This window comes from Thunnus albacares, chromosome 17 (assembly GCF_914725855.1).
Source record: "Thunnus albacares chromosome 17, fThuAlb1.1, whole genome shotgun sequence".
In the NCBI taxonomy this organism is placed as follows: Eukaryota; Metazoa; Chordata; class Actinopteri; order Scombriformes; family Scombridae; genus Thunnus; species Thunnus albacares.
Window position 1 is genome coordinate 25,812,029 of NC_058122.1, and position 25,730 is coordinate 25,837,758.

Genomic DNA, 25,730 nt, shown 5'->3' on the forward strand with positions numbered 1-25,730 from the left:
AGCTTTCCAAAGACGTTTGTTTTTTACTCATTTTGCTAGCTTGTGGGTTTAATCTTAGCGGTAACGTATCACATGACTGAGACAAGCGTCAAGAGTAAATCATAGACGGATGTAACGGAGAGAATCCGACCATTTTTCAAAATAAAACATCGTTCAGACTTAGATAATAAATAAAACGGAAATAACGTAAGTTATTTATTCTTTCTGTGCGTCCCGGTACCAAATGACCTACGGACCAATACCGGTCCGCGGCTCAGGGTTTGGGGACCACTGTTATAGAGGACCGAGGTCAAACCAGAACTTCCAGGTTCTGTTACAGAAGCTTTGTTAAAAAACCCCATTGACATTTGTAACTACACTAATTAAAAATCCAAAACCTTTCTCAACAATATGTCGTGTGTTTCGCTTCATATGCCAGATTACAGCTAGAAAGAAAGCACTGAGAAGTTTTATGTATATGGACAAAACCAAGTTATGGCTGCGTGACGTAGATGTCATCATCCACCCGTGTCTGCTAGGGTCTGTGTGGACCCCTCTGCAGATGTCCACACATGTGCTAGAAAAGCTAACAGGAATGCTTGTCTTGTCTACTGTATAAAAAAATACCTTGAATATTTAATTGTTTGGCTTCTGCATTGAAAGAACTCTTGTCTCAACTGTGTAAAACAGAAATTATTGAATGCCACATCACTTTAATGGTCAGCATTCAGAGACCTGAAATACTTGCATCTTTATTTGTGTTGCTGTGGACTTGAGACAGAATTACCCAAAAAAACTTACAAACAGCCCCGGTGCTGCTTTCAGTCTCCATTTGAATTCACAGATAGCCAATTGCAGCAGCAATAGATGACAACGAGGATGTTTTGTTGCTATCTGCTAAACCTAAGATGACAACAGAGAATCTTCTTTATCAGACGGATGCATCATCGGCTCAAAACGGACAAAAACAAACAACAGATCAGTCTAGCTGCAATTTAAGCAGCTGGATCAAGAGGAGCGCCACCAGCATAGCAATGAAACCAAACACTACTTTAGAAATCAATTTGGCTGGAGATATAAACCACGTCCTGTTAAAATACTGTTTTTAGGAACCAGTATTGTTTGACATCCAACCCAGAGCAAAAATCACACAAGATCCGCAAACTGCACTGATCGCTCCCAGCAAGTTTGATAGAGCAACGTTTCGATCTAACGTAGGTCTTCATCAGGTTTCACAAAGCTGAAAAAGCAATTTAAAGACACATTCATCACTCAGGTGGTTGCAATCTTCATGATCGAGAGTCAATCTACTATCAGACTGAACCAATCAGAACAGAGCTGGATAACACTTTCTGATACTCCCATTAGGGGACAAGATGTGACAGATTGTAGAGTAGCAGGAATGAACCCAAATGCAGAGACTGACATGCAGGGTTGACAAAAACCTTCTTTATACTTGGGAAGGTCAAGGACAGAACAAATGATCCAACAAAGACTGAAAAGAAAACCTTAAAAAGTAACTGAACTAATGAGGAGATGAGGTGCAGGTGGGGAGATGGGTGGAGAACAGACAGGGAGCCGATTGGCTGGGGAAACACAGGGAGCAGGGGCGGGGCTGATGAGGCTAACGCAGGGCAGGTGTGGGGAAAACAGAGCAGGGAGGAGCGCATCCCCTCTTCTCATTTCTCAGTTTGTACATCGTCGATTCCTTTCCTCGCCTCCTCTCCTCGCGTCTTCAGCCCTCCCAGAGCCGTCATGTCAATTAAATATAACGTGCTGCAGAGCTGCATCATCTGACTATTGTCGTGTTACAGCCTGCTGCTGTATTTTATGATCTCTAACAGATGAGCAGGACAGTGTTCATGTGTTCAACCTATATATTTACTTTTAATTCAAAATAACAACATGGCATAATATGACAAGAATGTACAGATGTCATACATTGTTATATTTTATATATCTTATTGTGTGAAGCACTACAAATGGTTTGTATATTCCAGCTGTGTGTCACACCTCCTCTATACGTCACGGGTGTCGGAAAAACTTCTGCAAAGGAAACACCTGTGCATCCTCGCTTATAGCTCCTCCGGCAAGCCTCCTCTCTCCTCCAGATGCATTTCAGGAATTGAGACGTCCTTAAACGTGGCGCGCTGAGACCGATTTCCGGGTCACGGGGCAGGAGGACGGAGGAGACGAGGAGGCACAAAATAGAGAAATGAGAAGAGCCCAAACTCTCAATACAACCTACGCTAACCTGTCCAAGAATAAACATGAACACAAACCCAAGTAAACAACAAAGGCAGTCTTCTAAACCCACCACCCAACTCATAACAAGTAAAACCATATGACCAGAAGGATTTAACAGAAGTGTAACACAGGAAACCCCAAAGAACACACCAAACAAGCTATTTCTAAGTATGAGGACGTGTTGAAATTTAAATGTTTAACTCTTTTTCATTTGTACTATTACAATCGTACAAATGTTCTTCATGTCTCCTACTCAATACAAATCTTCACACACATGCACAGGATTTATATAAATATATAAAGTAATCTCACCGTGACATGTGGCACTTCTTCAAAGGTCATGGTGCTGTGCCACTTGGAACCCGTAGTATGAGCGAACTCTCCCGTGTTTGTGTTGGGATTGTTACAGTACATCAAAAGGAAACTTGAGTCTCAGTTTGAGAGTCTCAGTTTTTTTTTGGGGGGGGGGTCACACTTTGCACCTGGAGCCCACCAGCACGCTGCGGGCACGTTCCCACTTCAAAAGAATCCGGAGGCTCTTTGGGATTGAAGCCAAAGTTTTAATAAGCAGTCTGACTGTGAAACTGTTGAGGCGAAACCTGGCTCCGGGGCGCGTTTGACACAAAGCTACACAGGGTGAGCAAATGTTCTTAACACCTTCACCCCTGGGGCTTCAGGCCGGGCACAGCAGGAAGAAGGGACAGAAACTTGATTATATCTTAAATTCATGAATACACAATCAAGATATTGTTGCTGTTACTGTTGAAAATGAGATTTGTGTGGCATCTATTTTTAAAAAAAAAAAAAGGTCCTCCTGTTTTGAAACCATTTGACATTTCCAAAAGTCCCACTGCGCTCAAATTTTAACGAGCGCTGGCATTATCACTGGAGTGTTCATTTGAGATTCTGATGAGGGCTGTCGATATTGTGGATGATGACAGCACCTAATCTATTAGGCCCGCAGCCTCTCAGACGGCGTGCGGTGCTGCTGTTGCTCCTTCTCGGCTGCTGAGAGAGAGAGAGAGAGCACAGATCTTCCTCCCGACTCTTTTAAGGAGCCAAATTAATCATAAGTCTCCCTAATAAACACCATTAGACGAATGCAACAGTAGCGTATCTCAACACGTACCGCCTCGCAGTGTTCAGCCGTCGTTAATTAGCATCATCATCCCCAATTGTTTACTTAATGGGAATGATCATTTAATTAGGTAACTTCAGATGGAGGATCCAAATATTATGGATAGATTATAACAGGATCAGTGGCAAACAGCTCCTGCGGCGGCTTAAGGAAGCTCGACTCTGTAGGACAAGTATCAATCACATTTATATGTAAATAGATGTAATTATCTGTTCTAATCATCACACTCATTACTCATGAAGCAGGGAAGAAAAGAGGCGCGCGTTGCTTTAATTCAGTGAAAGTGGCAGAAGTGTGAAGGAGACAAAGCCACTCAAAAGACGTGCAGCAGCGCTGAGCCAAGAAAGCCTCCTCTTCCGGAAACGGCTGTAAAATAACACCCACTCCAAGCTTCCTGATAAGAGATTCTCTGAGTAATCATCTTTTTTTGTTGTTGTTGTTGTTGTTGTTTTTCTTCCAGGAACACGAAGGTTATGTTGTAGCCTGTTGTGGAAAGAAAAGAGAGAGAACACATTTTCCAGCATTTCCTCATCCAGCCATGTCACCACAATCCTCCCACACTGCTTAAAATCTCCTCATCAAGTAATTTCGACTGTAAGAAAACATTTTAAATCTTATTTTCATAAACAAGTAAAAAAAAAACTGCCAGTTTAGGAAATTTAGTTTATATTTTTAAACATTTCAGCAAATTTTAAGAATGATGATGGTTATCCAGTAGGGATGTGCAGAGGGCCCAGTATTTGTATTTGTATCCGTATTTGTTGAGGCAGCAAAATTATTTGTATTTGTATTCGAATAAAAGTGGAAAGAGGTTTAAAAATCCTGTTTTTGTTGAAAATTAAAGTGATGTCCAAATCAAGAAATGTGCGTCATGTAGCAGGTGGATGTGACTCCCCTCGTTGAGACCTGCTGATAGACGTCACAGCGGAGCAGAGGAGAGACACTGAGATAGTGATGTACCCGACCTGCTCGCTGGTATTTGACATGTTTTGTTTTTTTCTTACCAAAAACAAATAATTTAAAAAATATTTGTATGAAACAAATATTCGTAAAAAAAAAAAAAAAACAAAAAAAACAAAAACACTATTTGTGCTTTGCCGAATAATGTATTTGTATTCGGGCACACCCCTGTTATCCAGGCTAAAAATTACTTATGGAAAAGTAGAATTTCTCTGAAGTCTGAAACTGCATTCAAATCACCATGTAGGTAGATGAATTTTACAAACAAACAAAAAAATGGGGAAATAGTAAGAAGTAAAATATCCTTAGTGGCGGGTTATGGACTCATAGCCTCAGTATAAATATTGTGAAAATATTTGTATATTCACCAAAGACATTCACAATCTTTATAGAATAAAGAAAGATGCAGGGCAGCTAAAGTATTTACCAGTGACAGTTCTATCAACACCATCAGTTTTTCTCCAGGTGTATTGAAGAGGTAATTTGTCATCTCATGCCATTCATGAAAAGCAACCAGTGTTGGGCAAGTTACTACTTGACTATTAAAAGTAAAAGTATCTCACTGAGGTTGCTGCTTTAATTTCTGCTTGTAAGGTGTTTCAGATTTTGGGTGTAGGCTATATGGTGCTGTTGTAAGAAGGGTTGAGTTGAGATTTAGGCTTTTTTTTTTTATAAGTTTTATGTATCATTTCACTTACCCACAACCAGAAAAATAGTTTTAATGCAGTAACTATCAAGTTAATCATTAATGCTTAGTGTAACTGTTATATTGCTTTTATTTTATTTACCAAGAACACAGAACTGCTTTGTTTTGAAAAGACACTAGACGCATGTAACATGTGGAAACTGACAGTAAGTCGCACTGGTGACGGCGCACAGATCCTGTCTTCTCATGTAAAAGTCACGTGACGGTCTCCTTCGGTAGGTAATTCAGACACAATCCACTCGCCGTAGTCTGGCAGCTGAACACAAAGACCACAATGATATCAACCCTCCGTTAATCCCGATAAAACAGCGAGCACGTCGACCCCCAAATGTAAAAGTAACAGGGCGTTACTGGGATTAGTAACTAATATAATTACTGAATTTCAAATTGTAGTCCCTTACACTACTGAACAAAGTAACAACATTACTGTAATGTGTTACTGCCCAACACTGAAAGCAACAAACAGATTTTCAGTTCTTCAGTCTTTTGGCTGTAACCATCCCAAATATAAGAGTTTTTTTTTACTTCAGTATTTCTAACATTCTGGCTGCAGCTCCTGAATAACATAAATCCAAATTGTTTCCAGTGTTTTTCCAAATTCAAGTTAAATTTTTCTTGATTCTACAACAACAACCTGTCTTATTGTTTCTTGCGTCGAGATAGCGACGCTCCTCTCTAGAGCAGGTCGATTTTTTTCACCCATTAAAAAAAGTTATCGGACTCCATTATGAAGGGAAATGATTTGTTACAACCTCAGTGTTTCTAAAATCCCGGCACTGAACTCGAGTTCACCAATGCAAATTTTCCAAAATGCATTCTTTGTCCAGGAACCAAAAAGAAGGTCATTAACCGTTTTTAATTACTCTTTTCTTTCTTTTCTTAAAAACTGGAATGAACTTAAAGAAAGTTTTAATTGGACAGTTGAAACTCCTCAAAGGTTGCTAAAAAACCCAAAAACTCACAAAAGAAAGAAAGGAAAGAGGAGAGTATGACCTTGTGTCCCTGAAAAGATGGAGATTTTTTTTACACTGTGTATGTCAAAGACACTTTCTGTTTTCTTTCCTTTACCCTCGTTTATCAGGCTCTGGAGAGCTCAAGAGTTTGACTGCAGGTATTTCTTCTTTCTGTTAAGAAGTCACAAGGTCAGCCTGAGGGGGAAAAACAACAGGCTTTGCCTTCTCTTGACTGGAAAAAGCATGTCGGGGAGCGTATGATACACCCAGGAGCCGCAACACACAATCCCTAATCAATAAAAGAGAAACAAAGATCCTTGCCCTCAGGGGCCCCTAGTGGGAAGTCGTCATGTGTAATGCCGAGCCGGTCGCCTCGGGTCTCCTGTCTCCGTTCTTTTTGGAGAGTAGGGACAGTTATCTGAACGCCTCAGAGACTACAGATGCACAGATCTGTCAGAATTATAGATGGGACTGAATGGATGGCACCTTAGATTGTGAAAATAGTGACAGACACACACAAATAGAAACACTATAGGAGCACCTGGACTGGAAACAAATCAGTTTCTGAGGTGTCGAAGTACATCGGAGCTAAACGATGAGTATTCATCAGTCATTTGCTCAGGGTGAATTTCTAGTTCACTATAAATTTTACATGACGCATCGTGTCTGATCAAAGTGTGAACTCAAATTTAGCTGCATCCCAACTGAAACGCTTTCCCAAAATTGAAGTGAAAAGATGTAAACATTCAGATTTTAGCATTCTGTACACTCTCCGCCAAATGCCAACAAGCAGCCGGAGCTCAGCCCATAATTGCAAAGTCATTAAAAGATCTCACTTGTAATTTTCCAGTTTGTGCCGTCTGCACAAAGCCTGCCTTTTTCCCCTTCATTTAATCATCTCATCAGCCAGCTTATCAACAGTTACTTTGTGCCAAACTACCAACGTAATTACAGGAAAACATGGAGCGTAATTATGGAAAATAACTCGGATAATGGATAATTCGTTTTTGGAATACTCTACTGCCTTTCCTTTACACCAAACGTGATAACAGACTCTTAAAATGCTCAGTGTGTCCGTGCTTAATTACTTCTACCACATATTGTCTTCTGTTTGTGCCATGAGCCTTATTAAATTCTACTTTTTTCGCCTTGGAGCATCAAAGTTTATTATGAAACTATTTCAAGCAAGAGCTCTTTTCTGTGGATGTCCTTTAAATACAAAAAAGGCAGATGCAGGCTAAAAAATAAAAAAAAAAAACATTTCTTTGGTTACTGTCAGTTCAACAAAAAGAGAAGGAGACAGTTACTTCTCTACAGTGGATTTTTTTGTTATATGTCACACAGTTATTTTCTGATTATCTGTTTTATAAAGTTATGAAATTAGTCGGATGCAGACCCCCCAATTCCAGCATCAAAGAGGTATAGATGGAGGGAGTTTTAAACACCAACAAACATTATTTTTAAAGCACACTAACCCCTTTATGTATCACTTGACTTATTTGAATGAAAGGAATCAGCCACATACTGTACATCTAATAACTGTTTGTCACTATCAGCCACTGCAGATACATAATAATGCATAACCCGAGACTTCCCATAACCTTAACTTTTAAGAACTTTGGAGACTGTCCTCCCAAAGAAAAATGACAGAATCAGCTGTTTCAGCAAGTATATCGGTTTACGTTCACGTGACAGAAGTCCTCTAACAGCCGCAGTGAATATGACAGGAGCAAAGGAGGAAATCAGGTTATTATAGGGCGACAGAGTCCGTGTAGGGAGGAAGTCAGGATGGATGGACTATTTCCTGTTTCCAACCGTGAATCAACATTGTTTTATTTAAACCAGAAACCATGACATTTCCTCAGACCTAATCAAGTCGTTTTTGTGCCTAAACCTAACCAGAACCATAGAGTCGTCACATCATGAAACATTTATTTTCCAATAGTGCTTTGTAACAGATTCATCGTCCTGCTGAGAACTGCTGACCGCGGCATCAGAAAACTCTATGATGTAGCCTGTCATTTAATTTGGAGGACTTGCTGCTGCTGCCTCCCCTGTTCACCTGAAAGCTACGCTGTCACTTCCTGCCACACTGCTGCTGCTGCTGCTGCTTTTAATAACAGCATTTCAAAAGTCCAACTCCACTGACAGGGGACGTTATTATTGTCACTCCCAGTTCCCTGCTGTGCTGAGCTTGGTGCTTGCTTGTGGGAAGGTGACGAGGTCAAAGCCTACAGTTACCAAATTTCACCGCTGCACATACTGTATGTAAGTTGTCTGACTGAACTTTGTAACATGAACACAGTAATTCTACTTGTTGAGATGGAGAATAAAATGACTGACATTGTGTCAACTGTAAAATCCTTTCTCGTAGTATTATTATTAACTGCTGTGTAGTGTTTTGGTGTCCAATAAGCCTTCAAACTCATGGATATGTTGCTCAAACTGGCATTCCTGGATTGTCTTTCATCATCTCACTGGTACCTGAAGTAACACGCTGAATGCAGTGCTATTTTTGATCTGAATTCCCACTAAGGCCTGACTCGTAGGCATATTTCCAGTTCATCCCAAAGGTGTTGGATGAGGATGAGGTCCAGATCAGTCATGTTCTTTCACACCAAACTGGGAAAACCATTTCTTTATGGACTTGGCTTTGTACATGGGGGGCATTGTCATGTTGAAACAGGAAAGGGTCTTCCTCAAACTGCTGCCACGAAGCTGAAAGCTCACTATTACTGAAAATATCTCTCTATGTTGTAGCACTAAAGATCTCCTTTAACTGGAACTAAGCAGCCTACACAACCCCAGACCAAGAGTACAATAATTTATCAATACTGTAGACATACTATGTGATTACAGTTGTTCAAGGTTCTACTTTGGTTCAGTTCAGGTTTTCCTCTTCATCATTGCAGCATCAGTTGCTAACTTGGATACCTCAGTTTCCTCTCTGTTTTCTTAATTCACGGAGTCATACATTCCACGGCAAGGATAACGGCAGCTTTGTGTGATGTTACTTCTGACATATCGAAGAAGACATCAGATAAATCTGTGCTTATCCTTGTTAGTAATTCACAGACTCCCAAGAAGCTGCGCTCACCCGAGACGCCGTCGGTCAAGCTCGTGACACTGGGTAAGGCTGAGAGACTCTCTGTGTGTTTATGTGGACCAATGCTTTTCTGTTGTACACTTAGAAATGTGCTGTCACACACTGTTTTTACAGCAATGAGATAAGGAAGACAGAGTGACTGTTTTTTTTTTGTTTTTGTTTTTTTTTTTTCTCACAGCTGCAGCTTGTGAGATGGAAAAATTTAAAAAGATGTTACTGGCAAAAACATTCTTAAGTAAATGGCCTGGTCTTTACAGGATGTGATGATTCGAGACAGGCATGCTTCACTTGTAGACAGAGTGAAGATTCATTAATGTGCTGAGAGAAATGCAATTACGAGGAAAATGCTACTGGGAAAGTCTAAATTTTTAAAATACCTAATATACTGTGATGTTCCATTTAGAGGCTTTAGCGTGTTTTGTTAAAGGAAAGATGGCAGAGAATACAGAGGTGTTCTCAACAAGCCAATATATTAATTAAAATATCGACTTCGTGCTTTACATCCGGTCATTTCTGAATAGTTCAGAAGCAAAAAGCAAGCCCCCATCTTTCCCTCTCTCTCCTGCTTTCCCTTAATGTCGCTCTGCCTCTCCATCACACACACATACATATGCACAAGGGCAAAACGAGGTGATCTGTCCCACCAGGTCCACATGGCACTTCACACTCTGCCAGTATAATGACATAGCATGGGCTCTCTCCGTAGCCAGCGTCTGTCCATCAGTTCCCCCAGAGCGAGGCGTTTAAAATGGATCTGGGTCACAGTGGGATCCCCCTCTGTCCACCCGCCGGAACCTGGAAGCATTCAACTCATTTGTGACAGAGCCGCCTGCATTACTACAGCCAATCCATGTGACACACTTCACTGTCACTGAGAGCTGCTGCATTATGTATTAACACTTAGCAGGTATGTTCTCTCCACCGTACTTCACATACTGCTGGGCTCTTTGTCAGGCGGATTCAAGATGTCAGCGCCTCAGTGCGAACGAAAAAAAACCAACTCACAAGAAAAAACGACAGTATGGCTCTAAAATTCAGGCCGACAAAAACTACCTATAGTTACATTTATGACATCTAGCAGCATTTGTAATGATGACCCAATAATTATAATTTTGCCTTATTAGCTTGGGTGGATGGCTAGATAGTTAGATGGCAAAAAGTGGACTTTGCTGCAGGAGACCACTGTTCGCTTCCCATTTCCAACTAACCCTAACCCTTTCCACCCCTAACCCTTTCTAACCTTAACCCTAACCCTAACCCTAACCCTAATTACGTTTTGAGTGATCATCTTTCCCTAACCCTAACCAAGAGGTTTTTGTGCCTAAACCTAACCAGACAACTTAACCACAGCGTTGTCACACCATAAAACATCATTATTTTTTAACAGTGATTTGTAACAGTTTAGGAAAGCGGCATATTACGCTCCTATGGGACGTTCAGGAGAGCAGGTACAATCGACTAAAGTGGTCTGGTCTCCGTCCGTCCTATAGAGGGCGTTGAAAACACTCATATATGTAGTTTTGGGAATAGACCTATTCTGTCGTTTTGGTAGAAGGACGTGTTGCCTGTAGAGGAAGAGGGAGAAATGACATTTGCTCCACTTTCTCGGTCAGTACTGGTATGATTGCAGTAGCAACAGTTGAAATCTTTAACATCAACTACTGACAGAGCCAATCAGGGAATTAAGCTGCAGATTTATCCTTTTACATTCAGTACAATGATGAACAATGGTATGAACATTTTTCTCAGTATTGTAATCAGTTACTTAATGGCAAAAAACTCTCACTTTAATTCTTTAGGTAGTATTTGTATTAGTATTTGGTCATCAAGTTTACCTGCAGACTGAGAAACTGTGTTTTTAAAGGATAAGTCTGGTGATATTCTCTAATTTTCTTCCATAGAAGCTCTATTGTTATTCAGGACTATTAAGAACACATCAGTGAGCCACACCGTCGCACTGAGTGACACGCTCCTTCATTACCATGAATACATACAACGTAGTTTATTGTAAGTCAATCCTACATGTACTATCCTGCTGCCAGAAATAGTCACTGGAGCACCGAATTTGGATTGATCCACTGCTGAAAATAGTCCCCAACAAATGTGCTGCTAGCTTTATGCTTTAAGGGGTCAGTGCTGCATCTTTAAACCCTACCACAGATGAAATTATACATAACGTCTAATTATTATCTGTAAGTTGTCTGTTGATTGCAGCAGCCAATTTATGTATGCACATTTACATGTACATAATATGTTTTTACCTTTTAAATGTATTATATTTTTTATTATGGAAACATTATTATTCTCTTATTGTTTGGTTATGCATTCTGAGAGATTGTTGTTTTTCATGGTTTGGCTTATATATACTCCTTAGTTTCAGTTAAGTGAAAACTTAATGCTGCCACACACAGTGCTTATTTAGATAATAGCATGCTTCCAACTTTGTGTCAAATTTGTGTTTGTCTCTTTCCTGTTTCAACATGACAATGCTCCTGTGTACAAAGCCATGTTCATTAAAAAAAAAAAAAAATGGTTTTCCAAGTTTGGTTTGGAGGAACTTGACTTGCTTTCACAGAGTCCCGACCTCAACTCCATCCAACACCTTTGCAATGAGCTGAAACACCAACTGGGAGCCTAACATCAGTGTTGGACCTCACTAATCCCAAACGCTGCAGCCAAGTTCCAGTTAATGCTCATGGTTTTCAGAAAGACACCATCACATTAAGCTGTAATGTTCTGGCATCTTCATACTTATATATTTAGTATGTTATGTTCCTACATTGTCTTCATGTTATGACTTTTTCAGTATCTCAACAGTTTAAACTTATTGTCTACACGACAAAGTTTCGACACATGTCAAGGCTTGTAGCAGGTGCAAATGAAGAGTGACAAACAATGGAAAGATTTCATGAACACACGGATGTTGCAACCGAGTTCAGTTTGTTGCAACAGCAGTGCCCTAAACTGCAGTTACGGAAGAGATTTCTGTCATCCTGCTCTGTTTGAGGTTTTGGTGGAAGAATATGTCAAAACAAATCTGCTTCCTGTACCTCTGACTTACCATGATGATGTTGTCTCTGTCAGTTGGCGTAATTTTTTTTTTTTGGTATTTATAAGCACAAATGGAAACGTATCGGATTGCCTTCAGTTTGTTTTTCATCATTATTCTTCTCACATCCATAAATCTGAGCCTGTTGCTTGAGGACAGATTTGTATTTTCGGGCATTTTTGTGCATTTATTATTTTTTTGGTTTCTACTTGACTTTAAATGACATTGTTCTCCACTGACCAAAGAGAACTAAAGGAGTAAACACTCCACACGCAAGGAGAAAAAACAGATTTGTTGTGAAATGTGTTCCCGCTAAAGGCTTTGGTGTTATTGTTCACTGTCCTGGGGCTGATTCATGCCTGCCTACATCATTGAGTCTTTTCTTTGAAATTCACCCTCCTCATGAACAAATAAGATTTTTCTTTTTTTTTTTACAACATTTGCTCAGTTTAGTGCTTTCAGAGCTGTTTTATGACCAAGGACTGCACAATACTAGCAATAACATTAAAATATCTCACATTTAATTGGATAATTGGATCACACACATGTAAGCCCTTAACAAAGAAAACAATCTTCACAGGGTGATAAACTTTTGAACCTTGGTTAAATGCTTGTGATAGATTTTTATGAGTGAAATTAATGTGGCAGTTGGTTTCTCTAATGTGGGAAAAAAGCAGCATTTGCAATTACACTGATAGAAAAAGGTTGTTATTTATTTTGTGCAAACCGGTTTTTCTTTTCTAGTTCATAGTAATTTAGCTGAGCTTTCAGTTGCTGCTATAATTGGTCATTTGATCAAACCTATTGGAAAGCAGAGCAGAGCTGCACTGAGGACCAAAGTCTCATTTTATAATTATGGTACACAGCTACTTAAGACCATTTAACTGGACGAGTCTTCATGCTTTTTCCTCATCCTGAACTGAATATCAGTTTCAGTTGAGATTAAAAAGGAATTCCAACAACAGGACATTAAGTCTGTGAGATTAATCTTCACACAGGCTCGGATCTTAGCAAAAGTCAAATAACATTTGTCAGAAATGTCAAATCCACCCGCTGGGAAAGCCACATCATTGAAATACAGACACTGATCTTTAACAAAAGCAGAACACAGCCCCCCTCCCCACCCCCCCGTTGTCAAATCAAAGCTTCCTAAAGAGCTCCTATACGTCTTTTAAAAAGGTATCAATGCTCTGTTTTTATGGTCTTTAGCACTTTTACAGGATGATAGATGAACATATTTAAATGCAAATAAGGTATAACAATCACATATCCATTCTTTGTATGCTCTGCTTTTCAGAAAGACCCGGCATAATTGAATAAAGGCACTCTCCCACTGCTGCTCAGTGATGGAGGTCTTAGATTATGTTGCTTTGTTCTTTTACTCCCTCAAATAACACACAGTATTAGTGCAACATCAAATGACTCACTTACAGCAAAGATGGATCACCATGAGGTGTAGCTGCTTCCATGTTCCCGTATAAAGAGGCTACAATCAATCATTTTGGCAAAGCCGTGGCGCACTGAGGATTCTGTCAATGGAGGAAACGCATGCAGTCTCATAACTGAGCAGTGACAGTTTACTGCTCACTTTAGACAGTCCGCACAAATCAAAGCTCTCATATCTGGAGAAACAGCAAAGACTGACTGGACTGGATGGAAAAGCTGACTGATACTCTGTCCAACAGGAGGATAACATTCGCCAGACAGTATTACAGCTGAGCTTGTTGTGCTAAACTCACAGTTAAAAGGAGTCAGTTCACATCCACAAGGTGTGAGAGGATTATCAAGGCAAGGCAAGATTATTTATATAGGACACCGCATGCACATAAAGTGTTTACATAATGTATTAAAGAAGAGTCTACAGCCGTGGCAGCGACTCTGTGACTAGCTAAATGCTAAAATGCTCACAGAGATAATGCAGATGCCATCCCTAGACCCACGTTGCAAGCATGACTAAACATTAAATAGAAAAGTACTGCAGAAGACAGTTCAATCACTAATTTAAAAGCTTAAATCTTAAAGGGGACATATGCTTTTTGTGATTTTCCGTTTGTTTGATGTTAAATATAGTCAAAGTTCAGACAGAGGCTGAACTGAGGAGCTGCATAAAGGGCCAGTATGAGATAGATAAGGAGGTTTTTTAATTGTAAATCATGCAAAGATATTCCAGTTGAGCCCCAGAATAAAAAATGTAGACCTGGAAATGTGCAGGATACGTCCCCTATAAAAGAAAAAGAAGAAATAAATAGAAGGTAGTTCAGGATGTAATGCTCAAGATACGTAGTGGAGAATATTAAATGTCAAAATCAAGATCTTATTTCTTCTTTAAGTGTGTTTTTTGACTCTAAATGTTGCTTCTTCATGTTTAGTTTGGACTCTGGGGACAGTTAGCAGATGACCTCAGAGGCCAGGAGGGTTCATGTGGTAAAAGACAGACAGAAATGTTTGGTGTTTTGGTCGTAAACCACTGGGAGATGTATTGACCAGTTGTCTTCTTCTATAATACACTTGGATGCCAACACAGAAACCTGAGAATCAGTGTGATGTGTTTTTTTCAGTTTTCTTCACTTTTTTGAGGGAAATTATTTTTTATGATTTGGGCGAACCTTGTGGCAAAACACATTAACACCTGTTAAATCTGATTTTCTTTCTGTCGGTTCTTTTCACCATGTTGAAATTCAGTGTTAACATTTTTGTTCTTTTTACAATAGGAAACCACCACCATGACTACCAGCACAGCCACCTGGATCTGACTGCACTCACACCTAAACTGGGTAAGAATAACTTTGCTCTGTAAGCCTACAAAATAAAATGTGAATGTTTTGAGAATCATGCCAGCAAAGTAACCGATTATTTAACATCATGTCGTGTCTTCCAGTGCTAAAATAAAGTTCTGTGCAGGCTTATCTAATTTTAAGCAAGATTTAATGATAGATATGAACCTGATTCGACTTCCAAAAATAATATGCAGCACTGTCTGTCTCTAAATGAAAGTTCGCCAAACAGTTCTTGTGATAAACTATTTCAAATTGCAAGGACAAAGTATGACTTTCACTGGGAAATTAAAATCTGAGGAACTGATAAAGAAGTGCTCGGAGAAAAATGAAAAGCAAAAAGTGTATTGTAATCAAAGGATCATCTGTGCAAGTTGCTGAAGTTATTGAAAATCCAATTACTGTTATTGCATCCCATCTATTTCTCCAAATGTGATTTTCTGTGAAAGGAGAGCCAGCTTTTAGCGTGGAATTACTGAATGGTCCTGCATCTAAACGGCAATGAAATGAAACACTGTGTAATCAAAGAGGCAATCTGCCTTAATTCTTCTTCTATGAAAAAGAAAAACCCTCTATGATATTCTTCAAAATTACAAAGATCGATGCTTTGTTGTCAGTGTTTTCAGGTTGAAGCTAAGAGACTGAGTCATTATGCAAACTTTTTCACCGTTAATGGAGCGCTGTGGTCCACCTGCTGCCTCTTAAACAATGCGGCCTTTTCACTGGCAAATGGGTTCCAAAAGTAGCCTATTTTCAGCACCAAATAAAACCCTTTAAACAGCGCTTTTGAAGTCTATTTAGCTTCTGACGAGAACGGTAGCTGCTATGCATAATTCAAGAGTTGCTGGTTTTGGACTATGTGTTAACCCATGGCAGCCTTCTTGCAATGTTGGCTTTGAACGAGGGGCAGCCTCTGGTTTGGTTGAAACATAACTGTGCACATTGATTGTCATTGATCCTTTTTTTCTCACTTGGATTTGTTAGCCCACAGACAAATGAGATACGGTAAGTAATACACATGCACATGGTGTTTATGTGTATTTTTTCTTGCCTTTTCATATTTTCTTCATATATATATATATATATCATGTAGAGATCTAAATTTACCTGCACACTGGGGGTCATTTTTATTCTCCTTTTTCTTTCTTTCTTTTTTTTTCCTTTAAGCGCTTGTGTATCTTTTGCAGTCACAAAACTTCACGCCGCTGCATTACAATCCATGACCTTTAGTCTAATCTCGAAATCTTTTTCTTTACACATTATTCTCCCCCCTCTTTCTTCCCCACAAACCCACAGACACACACGCTTTTTCCAACTTAGTGACTGTCTCTCCCTTCTACATCGTATGTTCCTTGGTGTTATGTGTGTCCCTGTCCTCTTCGCTGCAGTAGTCGCCCAGTCCTATTTTTAAATCCACCACCAGAGTCCCTGCCCGTATCCTAGCACTCCCCCTCCTGCTGCGCCCCCTGACCCATGACTGGGCGTCCCAAATACTGAAGCCACAGGAGCGCGACACAGTGCAGGGACCCATAATGGTGCCACACATATCGCTGATACCCCAAACCCGAATGGTTAAAGGCATTCCACAGTGAACTAAATGTCAGCTGAGCAGCTTAGACGACATTTAACAGATGCAGATCCCAGCTTGCTCAGAAAGTGTGAAGACATACAAGCACTGATTATTAATCTTAATGATGCTAAAACCTGTCAACATTCAGTAATCATTCAATAATCTTGAAATAGTTTGCGAAATGCTGTCTAAAACCAGTTCTTAATTGGTAAGGTGGAAATTCAGTATTGGATTAAATAGATTCTGGCATCATTTGTCAGTTCGTTCAGGCATGCAAACGTCTCTTAAACATTCATTGTGAAAAGTACCCAAAAAAGCACTGGCATCCCAGTGTTGTTGATATGGCGCCACCTTATTTGCAGATGCCTCACAGATGCCTCCTGGTGGATGTAAATGGACCCAAATAAACATCCAGGTTTCTTTGAGTTATTTTTAAGTTTTAAATCAGTCCAAGACTTACACATATGAAGTAACTCCCAACACAGTGGCTGTAAAAACAAACTCTAAGGAGACTCAAATAAAGTGAAGCAAAATTCACTTCATTTGGTTTGAAGCAACAAAAAGGTTTGTTGTTGAGCCCCTATTGACCCCCACTATACACAGTAATACTCTAGGATCAATTCATTGTTGACATAAAACTAATTGGCAACAATTTTGAGACATTTGTTAAGTAATTTTTTAAGCAAAAATATCCAGAATTCACTGGTACCAACTTCTCAAATGTGAAAATTGCTAGTTTTCCCAGTTTTCCATGATAGTAAACATTTTTGGGTTTTTGACTGCTGGTCAGACAAAATTTGTCATTTGAATGTGTTAATTTGGGCTTCTGAGAATAGTAATTGGCATTTTTCACTATTTTCTCACATTATATACACTGAAAAATCAATTGTTGAAGAAAATAATTGTCAAACCTTTTGATAATGAAAATGTAGCCTTACAGTACTCTTATGATGCATTAATACCTTGTGTGTGCAATTTAATAAAACACATATAAACTTAAACAATTGAGGTGTTGAAACTAGATTTTGACACAGAGTCCATCTTCACGACCAGGCCACTAGATGGAGGACCTGTCATAGTTGATGTTGTACTTCAGTGATTCAAATTTCGGACAAATTTTCGGTTAATCAGATTGCGTAGACCAAAATGATAACCCTAACCCTAAACCTGTAGCAAATGGACCAAAGACAACCAGTTGCCACTACATGTGATGACCAAACTGTGACGCACATCTAGAAACACAATCAAGACTCTTCAGCCTTTATTACCCAAAACCTGACATATGTCCACCAGAATGTTAATCGTCACCTAAAACCTCTGCAGTCCTGCTCAGTCTTTCTCACCCCACACTTCCCAGTCCTCTCCCTCTCTATCTGCCTCCCTCTCTTTCCTCCAGTAAAGACTCCCAGTGTATAAACCCATTCTTTTTTCGACTGTACTGACTACACTGCATGGATTCCTCCCCTGTCCCCTGTAGAGAGACCCCAGCGGATGAACAACATCCTGACCTCAGCGACGGAGCCCTACGACCTGTCGCTCTCCAGATCCTTCCAGAACCTCAGCCATCTGCCGCCCTCCTACGAGCTGGCCCTCAAGTCTGACTTAAGTAAATACTCCTCCTCTCTCCACAGATTAAGTAGGTGGTCCTTCATTCGTCCTTCGTCGCCGTGTTTTGCCTGATGCACTAAAAAAGACAGGGAATGACGTCACCCTCATGCCTCAGTGCGTTTAAAGGGTTGCCACATTCGCTGCGTCTGGCCTGATGAAGCATCTGAATGTCCATTACAGAGACATGCATCATAAGTATCTCCAGATGTGTGGTGGCTCATCATGCAGATAACCCTCACTTTTTCACCTTTTCAGGGGGGGGAAATAAACTTCTTAAAATGCATGAGCCTCCGTACTCATTCCCATCGACTCATCTATCGGCCCGTCGACTGACATCTAATTGGCATGTAATTTGGCTCCATCTGCGGCCCATGTATGTTGCTAATGTCTCGTAATGACATATTTAAGAGCCATTTTGTTCGGCTGAATGGCATCTATACGCCAACGAGATGGAGCTTTAATGTCTCAGCAGTGTTATAGTCCATTATCTTTGCTGTGACATTTGCAGTGCAATGATGACGTTCAAGCTGATGACCGTTGCATGCATTGTATTCCTCTGAACACATGCATGTTTTGTGTTTTTACCCATCCAAGTTTTTTATGTATTTATTTATTTAACCGTTATTTCACATGGAAGTCCCTTGAGATACATGCCTGAATAGCAGACTTAGCCAAAATGGTAGCATTGAGTAGTTAACATGTGTTTCCAAAGCCAGGATGCAAAAATTCAGTTATACAATTATTCACTTTCTTGCTGAGAGTTAGAGAAGATACCAGTCTCATATCTATATGGTAAATACAGTGGTAGACTGTAACTAAGTACATTTACTCAAGTACTGTACTGCACAATTTCAAGGGACTTGTACTTTTGTATTTCCATTTTGTTCTACTTTATACTTCCACTCCACTACATTTCAGAGGGAAATATTGTACTTTTTACTCCACTACATTTATTTGACAGCTATAGTTACTAATTAGGCTGCCTTTCAGATCAATATTTGATATGTAAAACATATGATCAGTTCATAAAATATGCATTGTCATAGTTTAGACTATTCAGCAGTATAAGGTGTTAAATAAGCTCTACCTTGACAACATTAACATGTGCACAATTAATCAGTTTTAATACTCAAATAATATATTCACATGTATGATACAACATTCTAAATTGGGCCATTTTGCATAATAAGTGCTTTTACGTTTGATACTTTCAGTACATTTTGTTGACAATACTTATGTACTTTTGCTAAAGTGAGATCTTTCATGCAGGAATTTTGCTTGTAATTGAGTATTTTTTCATTGCGGTATTGCTACTTTTACTTAGTAAAAGATCTGAGTACTTTTTTCACCACTGGGTAACTATGAAGCTACAGCCAGCAGCTGGTTAGCTTAGCTTAGCATAAAGACTGAAAACAGGGAAACAGTTAGCCTGGCTCTGTCCAAAGGTAACAAAATCAGCCTGCCAGCACCTCTAAAGCTCACTAATAAACACGTTATATCTTGTTTGTTTAATAATTATAAAAATCAAAGTTTAAAAATGACAATTTCTGGTTTTACAGGGGGGTAGGGGTTAGCAGGAGTCTTCCTGGACTTCCTGGTGTCTTAGTCGACACTGTGAGGTTGCCAGGCAACCAGCAAAGACTCCAGAAAGTCACTGCGTCAGCCCAAGAACTTGTCCAACACATAAAACCCTGCGAAACCATAGTTTGGCAAATACGAAGGCAAATATTTCCTCAAAATGTTGAACTATTTCTTTAAAGATAATGAACTTTAAAGATAAGTTTCTTTACAAGGTTATCAACACAAGTATGGAAAGTTAATTTATCATTCAGCCTTATTCCAAGAGCCTTTTAATTCAATTCCAGCTATTTTCAAAGAGAAATGTTATCTAACTTTTACACATAATGGGCATGATTTCTGTAGAAAGTTTTAATTGATAAAATGATAACTGAAGTATGTGAAAGATGATCAGTAATAGCTTTAGTCTGTTGAAACCTTGTTGCAGAAGGAGTGAAAACATTTAACAAAGATATTGAAGGAAACTTTTTTTTTTTTTTTTTAAATCTGAATGTTCTGTTAAGATAATACCAAGGGTGTGAATTCTGGATGTATTTATATCTCTTCTCATTCTCAAACTGATGTAGAGCTCTAGAGGATTTTGCAAACATGGTTCAAATAAAACCTTCAAGGTACCAGGAACAAAAATATTTTTACAAAATCCAACATGTTCAGTCGACTACTCTCCCACTTTAGATCCTGAAATCCATCAATTTTTTATGCGTCAGTTTTTTGAGATGAACTCCTTTCAGACGATTACTTTGGAGCGATGAGATCACCGTAGAGGGGAGAGAGTTTTGTTTGTAGCTGGACTGCTCTCGTCTGAGCGTGAAAATTCCTTTAGATCAGTGAACTAATCAAACGGCACATTTTTTTCTTCTTCCTCAGACTTTGCTTTTGCATTTTCAAGTAAACAGATGCTGAATATGTGCTGCTAAGCGTTCCATCATGTTGCCTATTTGTCAGTCGAGTGATTTAAGCGCTACAGTGGAAACATCCTGTATGCTCGTATTGTGTGGCGAGTTATCACATTTACCACATTCGGTGACGGTAAAGATGTTTTTCTTTTTTTAAGCCTTCAGAAGCTGATTTTTCAGTGAAAACATTGCAGCACCCTTTACACATATCCAGACTTCTATTTCTACAAAGTATTATTGACAGGGACAAAATTCAATGCAGTTGTACTGAACACACGTGAATGCAACCTTAGGAGAAGTTATCACTGAGCGAAAGCCATATAAATGTGTCATTGGTTCCCTTTTTTCACTGTGTGGATGTGCGATAGAAAAACATGCGTCGGCGCAATCTCCTTTCAGCGCATTCGACATTCTTCTTTTTGCCTCTTCTTCTCCCTTATCAACTCAGGGCTTTGCTCTTATCTCACTGGAGCCTTGTACACAGAAAAAAATCACAGAGATGAATCACGCTGAACTACAAAGAAAGCTTTTCAGTTTTGAGACAGGAGCCCAACAGAATTTGTTCAACAAGCAAGCAAAGTCCTCCCTTGAAGAAAGCCCTTCCACTTGTAAAAAAAAAAAAAAAAAATTGGTTCAAGCATGAGTGAGGTCTTTGGAAACAAGCCTAAAAGTAATATAATTAGTTGCTATTTTAATTAAACCATCTGGAGAGATGATTATGACTAAATTCAATTAGTATGGTTTATTTGCAATTTTAAATGATGGTGTGTGTGTGTGTGTGTGTGTGTGGCTCCTCTTCCATTCCGCATGTCCTTCAGTGATATCAACGAGGCAGAGATTGAGGACGCCAAAATACTTGCTCAGCTCCTCGAAGGAGGCTGTGCAAAAAGAGTGAAAACAAATCTTCTTTAGCTCTGTTGTCTTTCACCTTAATTACCCTAAAAGGGATTAAAACACATTTCAGGACAAACAAGGCACCTTAATCTTCCAAAAAAAAAAAAAAAAAAGTAAATGAAATTGCTGCATCTCTACCTTACATTTCACAGAATCTGCTCCCAATCTCTCTCTAAAGATCACTTTATAATTGATGTTCCACCAGTTTCACAAGTGTTAGTGCATTATATGATTACAGTCTTCTCTGCTCTGTGCTGCCTGCAGTGATCAATAGCTGACACATAAATATACTGGCTATATTGAATCTAATCTAGCAGAGTGGGAGCTGGGGTTTAATTAGCCGTTGTTAGCAATTTCCTTACGTTTGTAGCTCCGCTTCACGTTTGGGACCCCTCCAGCCTCTCGCAATCATGTTAATTGTTAAGTGCCGTATTTTATCAGCACAGCGGAGTTTTAGATCGAGCAATATGCATCGCCTGTCTTAAATCATTTCCGTCACTTAAAGTCTAAATAGTGTACACTCATAAAAAAAGCGGACCTTAAATCAAACGGCAACGAAAGGAAGTTCAAGAGGAAGAGGACGTGATGTAATTACTGAGCCCAGAAAGCTTCTATTGAAATTATTATTACCATAAATTCTCAGAGAGTGTTCGAGCCCTTTAAATACCTCGTCTGTAGAGAGAAACAGGCTTATATTAGAGACGTGCCTTTATTTCAAATGTCCCCACTTTTAAGTATATTTTATCGTATTTTAGTAAGAAGCCTCCCTGTTTTTCTCTGTTGTGGCTGTTTGCTGTTAATGCAAACTCAACACCTCCTCCTTGTTTACCTGTTGTCGTGATAAATGCTGTATAATCTCCGTTTCCACAGCAATAATTCCATCAGTACACCAACAGAATCATGTCACCGCTCCGCTGCGAAATACTGTTTTGGTGCAATCAGACCGAAATTTAGTTCCCATTCATGTCTATGTGGAACGAGGCGAGACACATTCACTTCCGGTCTCGAACTGACCCGCCTCTATATGCTTTGTGCATATATTGTGAGGCTCTCCAATGTCCAGCTGGTCTGAGAGATGGGAGGTGATTGATCTCTCATGCTAATGCCATGCTAACTTCTGCGCTTTATGTTTACAACCCTGCCCATGCCATAACCTGTCCTTCCTCTGCTTAGCAACACCATCCAAGTTAATTTTTGCCAGGTCATTTTGGGTCTGACTGCAGCTTTAAACTCCCATTTTACAGTTTTTCAAGCATGCTTAAGTTACTGTCAATGAAACTCGACACTTCCTGCATTGATATTTCAAATTATAAGACTTCCAATAGCTCAAAGCGTATATTACGTCCTGTTTCTGGTATGATTTTAATTTGAAACATCAGCTAGTGTTGAGTTTCATTGACGGTAACTGAACTGAGCTCAGAAAAACGTCAAAGTAGAAGCAATTTGAATCGATTGGTGAATGAAAACAGTACTTTTGTCAGAAGAGAAACTCAGAGCAGCAGAGTGGTGAGTATGACATGACTCTGTTGTTGTATTGATAGATGAAAGATGCTTTGTTTGTCCCTGTGGGGAAATTGGTTTGCGGCACAATCACAAGGCATTTCATCACAGCAACACAAAAGTCACCAATAGACATACTCATACTTTAGGACAGGCCAGACCAGCTGGACATCCTTTGTGACCAAGAAGGAGAGACCAAAACGCATGGGGGATAAGGTGCTAATGCATTACCTGTCTAAAAACGTAATGGCTTACAGAACAAATGAAAACTTGGATCTATTTTAGTGAACAGAGGGGGGAAATATCGTCACCCAGACGGCAACAATTCAAATGAGGAGCCTCTGGTCACCCACAATGTTGTTTGCCTTCTTCATCAGTCTGTCTCTGTAGATGTGTTCCACACTTGGTAACGTAATCCCCAAACAGTTTACTGGGCGTTGTCACAGTTTTTCTGACAGTCTTTTTCTGTGCCTCAGTAGCTCAGTAGCTTTGCCAAACCAGCAGATAATGCAGAAGGTTAAACACTTTTAATAAAAGCACAGTAAAACATTTGGAGTTTTTTGTTGTAGACATAAAAAGACAGCAATGTCTGTGTCTTAGTACTTATGAGGTCAGTCAACAGGTCCCATTTAAGCTCATGGTTGAGCACAGTGCCAAGGTACTTGAAACAGATTGTATTGGCTCCCCATTGATAAAAGTAGGGTTAGAGGATTGCAGCATTCTAAATGGACCAATGGACATTTCCTTTGTTTGAGAGGTGTTTAAGAGAAGGTTTGACTTCTCACACTGATGTAGGAAGTAGTCAAGAACTGGCCAATGATAAGAAAATTACAAGGAGTCTGTGAGGTGCTGTGTTTGTGATACAATGTACATCTTCACCAGATGCTCAAAACACTTCATGACCAGCGATGTCAATGCTGTTGGACGAAAGTTGTTGGGCCCTATGGGTCTGAGAATTTTTGGCACAGGTACAATTGTAGATGTTTTCCACAGGGTAGGGACTTTGTGAAGATTAAGAGAAGACCTAAAAATGTCAGTAAGCACTGGTGTTAGCTGTTCCGCACAATGCTTTAAAACATTTCCATAAATATTGTTAGGGCTTGGGCTTTTTCATGGATTACAGCCTCTAAAAAAGGTGAAGAACTTCTGATTCCTTGATAGTAAAGTTGGCCTTATCACTGTTGCTACTCTCAAAGTGACAAAAGAAGGTGTTGAGCTGGTTTGCCATCTCCAGTCCCTCATTACCATGCAAGACAAGGGTAGGTTTTCCCGTGCCCTTGTGTGGAACATTAGTCATGGTTTTAATTCCTTGCCATGCCTCTCTGGGACTGCTAGATGCCAGAGAGGCCTTTATCTTTTGTGTGTAGCTGTGCTTGTCCAGCTGTATTTGTCTTTTTGCCTCTATGTGTCCCTTCTAGCTGTTTCATCTTGATTTCTTGAAGTTTTTTTCTTCTGAATTGCAAGTTTCTTTAATTTGTTAGACACCCAAGGTTATCATTAGGATAAACTTTAAAGGTCTTCGTAAGTGTCACAGAATGTACATAGAAATTGGTGTAATCAAACAGTGCTATAACCTGATCACTAGTATCAGGGCTATTGAAGACTGAGAATTCTCTGCTGTATTGGGTTTCAAACGCTACGCCGCCAACAACATAGCCGTGGTTGTATCCTTTTGTAACACTTAAATAAGTGTTTAAAATCACCGCAAACAATCAAATTATGCACCATAAAGCAAAATCCATAATTGCTGCTTCAGTGCAAGTGAGGATTCACCCAAACAACACAATAAAACACACTAAAGCCAAGTGTGAAACACAGCAAGACAGCCAACGAACAGCGCCACAGAATAAGTGCAGTGAAAAAGTACATTATGCAGAATTTACCATTTGAGCCGTTATAGTACAAGATATTCCATCCAGCCTCAATGTTTCTTCCCGACCTTTATTTGTTCATACCAGCTATTATTTGACACTGAGCCATAACTCCAATATCAGCTTTTATTGAGAATTTATGGTATAATCCATTCCTGCCACATTAGCATTTGAGTGTATAATCACTACAGATCTCTTGCAGTGACTGGATACTCAAGTTTGACCTATTAATGGAGCTATGGGCCACGGCTTGTCGATTGTCTGTATACTTATAGCCTCTGGTTGAGTTTGGTTGACATTTTCTGCCATAATGTCACATCTAAACTAACTCTTCAGGGAAAAATGCTGGAGCACATCGCCACAGGCCAAAGTTTGGCCTCGGTCATTAGGAATGCACAGAGCAGTGGAGATGAAACCCCTCGTGGAGGGACAATAAGGTGACATTCTGTATCCAGGCATGACATCTCTCCCAATGAGACGAGCATCCAGACAAACAATTCCCATCCTCCCTCTTCTCCACAACTCAGTGAGGCATGATATGGTCCTAAAACGGCCATTTGACCTCTGTGTTCTGCAATAATTAACTACCGCAGAGGTAACGACCCCTTAGCCGCAACACTTTATCAGAGAGCTTCCATGGTAGCATCCCCCTGTGTGCCAGAGCTGCCAAAAACAGGTAGATAAAAGTCTGCAGAGAGCTGATTGCCGCCTCTGGTTAATGCAGCCGTAATGACTTTACCATTATGAGCGTGTGTGCACACAGCGGAGAGACCAACCTGCTTTCTGGCAGACAAATTAAACGACTGGTCGCCCATTCAGGCACCACTAGCGCATGAACTGTTGAGGATTGCGGCATACTGATGAGTTCTCTCCACACTGAAGGACATCTGCACTGATGAGA

At 39.8% G+C, this 25,730-nt stretch overlaps 1 protein-coding gene across 1 annotated transcript in view; it reads left to right on the forward strand.

The window, feature by feature from the left end:
• LOC122967776 (protein shisa-6) overlaps positions 1-25,730 on the forward strand; it is an 87,676-nt gene that overhangs the window by 56,657 nt on the left and 5,289 nt on the right. The window contains exons 5-6 of the mRNA XM_044332587.1: positions 14,850-14,912; positions 17,960-18,088. Of these exons, the coding sequence (XP_044188522.1) occupies positions 14,850-14,912; positions 17,960-18,088 (192 nt within the window). The remainder of the gene's footprint in view (positions 1-14,849; positions 14,913-17,959; positions 18,089-25,730) is intronic.